Source organism: Mus pahari, chromosome X (assembly GCF_900095145.1).
Source record: "Mus pahari chromosome X, PAHARI_EIJ_v1.1, whole genome shotgun sequence".
Taxonomy (NCBI): Eukaryota; Metazoa; Chordata; class Mammalia; order Rodentia; family Muridae; genus Mus; species Mus pahari.
The window spans coordinates 69221752-69230489 of NC_034613.1; the positions used below are offsets into that span (position 1 = coordinate 69221752).

General features: G+C 34.0%; 1 protein-coding gene across 1 annotated transcript in view; it reads left to right on the plus strand.

Annotated features, from left to right (window-relative positions):
• Tmem47 (transmembrane protein 47) overlaps positions 1 to 3891 on the plus strand; it is a 26665-nt gene extending 22774 nt beyond the window's left edge. The window contains exon 3 of the mRNA XM_021188421.2: positions 793 to 3891. Coding sequence (XP_021044080.1) covers positions 793 to 971 — 179 coding nt within the window. The 3' untranslated portion in view covers positions 972 to 3891. The remainder of the gene's footprint in view (positions 1 to 792) is intronic.
• Positions 3892 to 8738: the final 4847 nt, after the last annotated feature.

Genomic DNA, 8738 nt, shown 5'->3' on the forward strand with positions numbered 1-8738 from the left:
TTTTTTTTTTTTTTTTTTTTTTTTTTTTTTTTTTTTTTTTTGGATCTATATTCCTCATTCCTTCATTGATTCTTTTTTGAGTACCTGTAGGAAATATATGTATATGCAAATATGTGTAAAATATACTAAGAGAATATAATTAGTTGTGGCTTTGTGGCAAAGATGACTTTTGAGTCTCTTTTAAAGAAATGGTGTGGGCTGTGTGAGAGGAAAAAAGTGAAAGTAGTTTCTCATTAAAGTAATAGTAAAAAAGACATCAAGATTAGTCTTACTAGAATATTGACTGAGTCAGATTGTTGTGAACATCGACTCAGTTATAGGTTGTTATAGGTTGCTCAGATTTGTCACTAAAAATGTTGAATTCTTCTGTTCCTTAGGTTCAAAAATAATGAGGGCTTAAGTCTGCATTGAGGCCACTGAGGCCACTATTAGTAACTCTATAGATATTATATGAAACAGTTTAGTGTAAATAGTGCTGTCATTAGTGATAATTGTACATGTGTTTACAAAGCAAGAATCACTTTGTATATTCATGAATTAATTTTTAATAATTTCATTTTTGCTAATAGCAACAAGTTATTTACAGAGCAATGATTACAGTATTGTGACAGTACCTAAGTAAATAAAGCTGTTAATATTTTAAAGGATAATATTTAGAATTAGAAGTGCTTTAATTTTTTGGTTTATATATCATTATTTTATTAAAAATTAACTCACAAATTTATATCTATACGTGTATGCTGTTTTATTTGCTATAAATAACATCATAATTTTGTTTGCTTTTTTTTCCAGTTGTTTTGCAGGTCTGCAGCCTGGTCCTTTATCCAATCAAGTTCATTGAAACTGTGAGCTTGAAAATTTACCACGAGTTCAATTGGGGTTATGGCCTGGCCTGGGGTGCAACTATATTTTCATTTGGGGGTGCCATTCTTTATTGCCTGAACCCTAAGAACTATGAAGACTACTACTAAAATCAAGTCTGAAAACAAACACACATATACATACACACACAAAACATACACCACACACCACACGAAAAAGAGAAACTAACCATCCAACAAAAGATTTGTGTTGACATCTTTTCTAACACTATTTTCTAAAACACTTGTGGAGCCTCAAGCAGTTTGCTCAGTTGATTTAATATCCTTGCCTTTTGGTTGTCAACATCATAACCAGCTTTTATATCCATTTTAGGGACCTGCACAAATTAAGAATGCTGATTAGATATAGGCATATGCTGCAAACTTTCAATATGCTTATGCCATTTCTCTTGACATGTGAAGGGTCTGTATGACATCAACCATTTTAGGAAGCTAGCTGGAATGAGAATTGCCAGAGTCTCTTATTGCCTGCAGGGGAACAGCTGCCTAAGCAACATGTAAAAGTTCCATTGCTCTGACAACATTTCTACTGTTGGAGCCCTTATCACCTGTTTATACCACACAGTGGCTATATTGGTTATTGGTTACTTTGCTTTGGAAAGCAAAACTGCCCTTTGGGCATCTAATGAGAATAATAGATATAGCCATTTAATTCTACCTTTAAGGCTGTTCTTTTTAATAGCAAATTATGCTTTGCCAATTATCATCTCTTGGGAAGGAAGTCAAGGTTTGGAGACATGTGTTTTTCATTATGCAGTTAGAAAATTGAGGGTGTCTGCTTTCCCCTGGGGCAATCAGAAAGAAATGCACATGAGTTGCTTTTGTACCCTTTAAAATCCTTTAAAATTTTTGCAGCAAACAATTGTCCATATGTAACAAGCTTATTCTTTTACACCACAAACCATTACCATACTGGTAATAAGTTGTTCATTAATAGTCCACATACATGTACCTATCATTCATATAATCAATACTTGCTCTAGTGAAGTAATTTGAACACTAACCTTGTATGCATCAACAGACTCAGTATTCACAGTTATTTACCATACAAAAGTTCATATACCTTAAAGCTTTTGCTCTGTGTTCTCTACTGATTCATTGGAAAGTATTAATAGAACTGCCTAAGAAGTAAAATTGAAATGTTGTTAATCTGAAATTTAATGATTCTTTTATAAGTATTGTAGCTCAAAAAGAGAGTAGGAATTAGAATGATCACTTTGTGTAAAAGTCATTAAAATACAAGGCTGCTATTTTTGCAAGTATTTTAAATGTCTTCATTTTAAAATAAAGGAATAGTTGTAGATTTCTATAAATGTCTAAACGTCTAGACGAGTAGTATTCCATTGTTACCTGGTCCTCTGAAGTTAAATGATGGGCTAACTGATTTGTGTACACAAGTATGATGAATTTATGTTAGGGAAATTATTCACTGACTGTTCCAAGGGAAGAAAACATCAACAATAAGGAATAAGTTTGCAACTGATCTTTACTGCAAACTTGTGTTAATTCTGTTTATTATACAAATCTGGATAGTTTAACTATAAACCTATTTTTATAGAAAATATACAATTCTGATAGGAAAGTTATAAATGATTATTTTTGTTAACAAAGACATTAAAGCAAGTTTGCTCTCGTTTGACCCTCTTGAAGACAGAAACATTGGGAAAGAAAACATTAAAATATATCTATTTACTAATATATTATACAATCCACTAAGAAAAGGACTGTGTGAATAGTATTTAATAATTTGCTTTACGTCCCAGAGCAGACTTCTACTTTCAGCTTATCTTAAGAATGGTTGCCAAGAACAACTGCCTTTCCCTGACCCGAAAATGTTTTATTCAAATGTCAAAATAAATTGTGAATTTCCTATGGAATCAAAGTAAATATGAATACCTTATTCAGTCGTATTTTAGTGGTGATAGACAAACATTATTAAATGCATCTTAGAGATCAAACTTTATGAAAATGTATGATTCTATCAAGAATCATAAGGAAATGAATGGAAAATTTCCAGAAAGGTATTAATATTGTAGAATATCTTGAAGCAGCTTTCTTAAAATAATAAAATCTGGGATAGATTCTCTTATAAAGTTCATTTCATATTGTGAGAACAGAATGAGGAATGTGATATTTGTATAGGGTTTTCAACTACAGACCACAGCCTCTTGTGAGAGGATCTCTTTATTTTTGAATAAGGGGAGATCAGAACTTTGGTGCTGGCATCAGTGAGGCTTGTTGGAGGATATAGTGTGCAATTAGACCAATATCAAGAATATAATAGAGGTTCCATTCTCTGTCCACATGGCAAGCCAAAAAGTGATAGGCTATGTTACAGGTTGAGGCACACATATTTGTAATCTACTGAAAAATAGATTCCTTCTGTAATTTTCTCCCTTCCCAATTAACGAGCCCTAAGCTACATTTTTTTCCATATTTGGAACTTTTTCATTACTAAGAAAGCTTAGTACAGCGGGAAAATCATTGTTTCTCGTCCAAAGTAGTATTGTGTCTATCTGAATAAACACAAGTGATAATTTCAGCTATAGTAGCATCATGTCTTGTAGCTTTAGGTTGGACTGGTGTTTTCTTAAACAGAGTTGTTAGTAAAGAACCCATCTATGGTTATCTTAGAGAGATGATATACACACACAGAAACCCTAACAGTATTCAGCAGGGCTAGCTATTCAGATTTCTTGCACAAGTATTTAGCTTTTTGTAAGGCCAACATGTAAATTTTAAAGACAAATATAGAGAGACTTATGTGTTTGAAATATAAATGATATATATGGATTAGCATGTACCTGTATATTATTAAACATGCAGTGAACTTACTGGTAAGTGATTGTCTAATTGTATGGCTAGCAATGTAATTTATTCAGACTGTATTTTTGTACAGAGCAGCGCACACTAACCTATGCCTCTGTGTCCTCCTTAATGCCTAAAACTGTGCCTAGAAATTTCATCTGTCTTAAAGAAAATAAAATATAGTCCATGCTGTTTTATGATATTAGTTTCTTTCCTGCTATTCTGTATTTATTATTTTTAAATATCTGACATGTTTACTACTTAAATATGAGTTTATTGTATCCTGGTTCCTTTATTTTATTTTATTTTTTTTTATTTTCACTTAGCAGTCATCTGGGGAAATCTGTTTGTCACTCCAGTGATGCTTGAGTGTGCAGTCCCATTATCCATTATCTGTTCTTCATTTAATGATTTTTGTAGTTGACCTAAAGTTATCTATGTGAAAAAAAATAAAAAAAAAAAATTAAAAAAAAGTGGTTTCACTGACAATGCTCTCACTTTGTGTCTTATTTTTTGTGTAAACATATCAGAGAAAAATTTCTAAATTGCATATCATCAGTTCATTTTCTATCTTAAAATATATTTTAAAACTGCATAATGAAACATGTGCATATTTTTATTTTCAAATCATTAGTGTTTATTGCATGAAGCAAATGATTTCATAGTGACATCTTTGTTCAAGTACAACACTTTGGCTCTATTGTCATTTTTTTTCTTCTTAGTTTTCCCTTCCTCTTCCCAAATCACCTTTTTTTCCTTTTAATTTTATAGAGTGTGTGTGTGTGTGTGTGTGTGTGTGTGTGTGTGTGTGTGTGTTTATTTTTGTTATGCTATCCATTGATCCTACATAAGCTAGGCAAGCATTCGGCCACCAACTTACACCCTCTGTCCCCAAAAATACAGTTTTTAAATTTTTCTTACTTGGGGTGGGGGTGGGAACATCCTCTTGGAGACATGGTAGGAGGAATGAGATGAGGAACTGTCAGAGGGTAGACCAGGAGAAGGATAACAACTGGACTGTAAAAAAAAAAAAAAAGATTAAATAATAATAATAATAATTTAAAAAAATATGTTTCTTATATTTTCATCTATGATCATTCTTGTCCTCTGCAAATGAGTCAAATGTAGAGTCTGATAACATCAGGAAATATTGTCTTCTTGTTTTGAAGGTGTTTCCTCCATTAAAATGTACATACAGGAGATGCAATGCATTGTCTTTTCCTACCCTATGGAGATAACTTTTTGATAAATTTCAGTGTTTGCACATTGTGTTAAAGCAAACTTGTTTGGTGCATTGGGGAGATGTAAATATACTCACACATACTTTTATGGAAAAAAATCATAAAATTAGAAAAAAATGGTATATGTTGAAAGCAATTTCAATTAGACATTCCATAGAATTGACTTAAATGTTTACCAGAAAATTTGTCTGAAGATATAAGTAGAACCATTCAATTGAGCAAGCTTTTGTCAAGACACAAGTTTGAATATAAATGTGTTTGTCACAAAGAAGTTTTTTGTCAAATTGTGTGAATCTTCAAATTTGAGGGTTTTATAGTTTTTCTGCTAAAGGAACTAATGTAGCATTTCGCATCACAAACTCAAATGCATGTATATAATAAATTCTCACCTTTTTCTTTTTTTATAATTTTTTTATTATTATTTTCTTTATTTACATTTCAAATGCTATCACTGAAGTTCCCTATACCCCTCCCCTACCCCTGCTCCCCTATCCACCCACTCCCACTACTAGGCCCAGGCCTTCCCTTGTGCTGGGTCATATAAAGTTTGCAAGACCAAGGGGCCTCTCTTCCCAATGATGGCCAATTAGGCAATCTTCTGCTACATAGGCAGCTAGAGACACAAGCTCAGGGGGTACTGGTTAGTTAATATTGTTCCACCTACAGGGTTGCAGCCCCCTTCAGCTCCTTGGGTACTTTCTCTAGCTCCTCCATTGGNTACNCTGTGTTCCATCCAATAGCTGGCTGTGAGCATCCACTTCGGTGTTTGCCAGGCTCTGGCATAACCTCACAAGAGGCTGTTATATCAAGGTCCCTTCAGCAGAATATTGCTGGCATGTGCATTAGTATCTAGGTTGGTGGCTGATGATGGGATGGATTCCTGGATGGGGTAGTCTCTGGATAGTCCATCCTTTCATCTTAGCTCTAGATTTTGTCTCTGTACCTGTATCCTTTCATGNGTATTTTGTTCCTTATTCTAAGGAGGAATGAAGTATCCACACGATGGTCATCCTTCTTGGTTTTCTTGTGTTTTGAATAATGTATCTTGGGTATTCTAAGTTTCTGAGCTAATATCCACTTATCAGTGAGTGAATATCTAGTGACTTCTTTTGTGATTGGGTTACCTCACTAAGGATGATATCCTCCAGATATATCCATTTGTCCAAGAATTTCATAAATTCATTGTTTTTAATAGCTGAGTAGTACTCCATTGTGTAAATGTGCCACGGTTTCTGTATCCATTTCTCTATTGAGGGACATCTGGGTTCTTTCCAGCTTCTGGCTATTATAAATAAAGCTGCTATGAACATACTGGAGCATGTGTCCTTATTACCAGTTGGAAGATCTTCTGGGTATATGCCCAGAAGAGGTATTGTTGGGTCCTCCGGTAGTACTATGTCCAATTTTCTGAGGAACTGCCAGACTGATTTCCAGAGTGGTTTTCCTTTTCAGAAACGTGGTATCACCCACTTTCTGCATTATATTTTCAATATAAATGCTTACTGATTTCATTGAATTTCACATGAGAAAAATCACCTTTATAAACACATTTTGCTTTGTAATTACTCATGACCTAGTTTCTCTGAATTTTCAAACATGGAAACAATGTCACAGGATATAACCAGAAAAAATACTTTAACTTAAGGGGTTTCATTGTGAACATAAAACAGGAGAGCAATTTCAATTTATTCTTTCATAATGCCCATGCAATATGAGCAGTCAGCCTAATTAAGTCAAGCCCAAACTATCAACAGTGTTCTAATTCCATAGTATCAGTCATTTTGTTTAGGAAATAAATTTGATAGCAACGCTGCATATCCTGCAGACAAAGTCCCTTAAGAGGTTATCAAATTTTCATGTTAGTACATACTGTTAATGGGGTTTCAGAAGTACAATTTCAGTGAGATAAGATGGAAAGTGTAAATGACAATTAGAATTATGGGCTTAAAATATTTTTACATGAAGCCTAATTTATTTGAATGATTTAAGTCACACCAAGTTTTGGAACACTATTATAGCAGCATTACCTCTAAAGCCAGATTGAATAATTAAATTCTTCATAATTAAATGGTAGAAATTTTCTAATACCTACAAGTTGTGTACTGTTTAACTATGAGTAATCTTTACCTGGGCAATGGTGGTGTCGCATCTAGAGTGTAAGGTGAACCCTCATTCATGTGGAAATTAGAATAAGTACACACACTTGGAAAAATCTATTTTCATCTTCACCAGATAGGTGACTCACAATTATTTTTCTGAAGTAGGTGTCAGAACTCAAAAGTTTAGTTAAGAGAACAACAGCTGAACTGTTCAAATGGAAAGGATAAAATGTGTTACTAAGCAAAGCTTAAAAACACACAAAGAGTAGTCTTTGTCAAACTAAGGCTGTGTTGAATAGTTAACCAGAAAAACTCAATTTGGGAAGGCAAGTATTTCCAAGTTGAATTGAGTTCACAGAATGACTATAAAAGAAGTTAGGAACAAGTACTGGAAAATCATGTCATCAAACCACAGGAAACCTGGAATACTTCAATATACATATGTCAAGAATTTATGTTGTGTGTCTGTGTGTGTGTGTGTGTGTGTGTGATTGAGTGAATTTGTACATGAATGAGGAGGCATCTGTTACTAGACATGACATTAAAGTAAAACATTTCACGTGTAAAATGGTGCCCCTCAGTTTGCTTTGACTTTATCCTCACAAGAAATATCAATAACCCATAGAATGCACTTAAATTTTAAATAAGATAGCTCACAAGTAAAACAAAACAAATAACAAAAAAGCAAACCTGTTTGAACCTGAGCATTTTCTTAAGTTTATTAGGAATGGGTAGCTAAATTGTTCGGGTTAAATTGAGTAGCAGTACTGTCTTGATGGTTTTGATAACTACATGTTAACTACAAAGGCAAATAATGCTGTAATGCTAATACTTTTTTTACATAGTCTTCTGCCCAACTTTTTGCAGAGTAAGCTCCTTTTCTGCTTGTACTCTGTGGTAGTGGGACAACTTCTACTATAAAGCATATACTATCTAGTTATCAACTCTAAGATGGTTCTTCCTTGTAAATATTTAGCTACTATAGTGTTGATTCTAGGCATGTAGAATATCAAACAAAAAAAAGTTGTAATAAATGTTTTGTCAAATGGCCTTGAAAAATATGTTTCTGTCTAACTCCATTCTTTGAATTCTTTTGACCACTGGAACAAATTTGTCATAAATATGACAAGCTATAGAAATCTCTATGGAAAAATAAATTTACAATTGCAGTTTCTTGTTACACTCTCTAAATGAAGACTTGTGATAATATTTTTATTTAATCATAATGCTTATTTGTCTTTTCTCATTTCATTTTATTTATTTTTTATTAATCATTTTATTCATTTACATTTAAAAGGTTATCCTGTCTCCTGGCTTCCCCCCCCCACAGCCCCCATTCCTTCCTCCTCTACCCCCTCCCCTTTGCCTGTATGAGGGTGCTCCTCCACCTACTCACCCACTCATGCCTCACAACTATGGCATTCCCCTATGATGAGGCATCAAGTCTCCACAGGACCAAGGACCTCCCTTCTCATTCATGTCAGACAATGCAATCCTCTGCTACATATGCAGCTGGAGCCATGGGTCCCTCCATGTGTACTCTTTGGTTGGTGGTTTAGTCCCTGGGAGCTCTGGGTGTTCTAATTAGTTGATATTGTTATTCCTATGTGATTGCCAGCCCCTTAAGCTCCTTCAGTCCTTCCCCCAGCTCTTCTATTGGCATCCCTCCCCCCCGTCTAATGGTTGTCTGTGAGTATCTGCATCTGTTT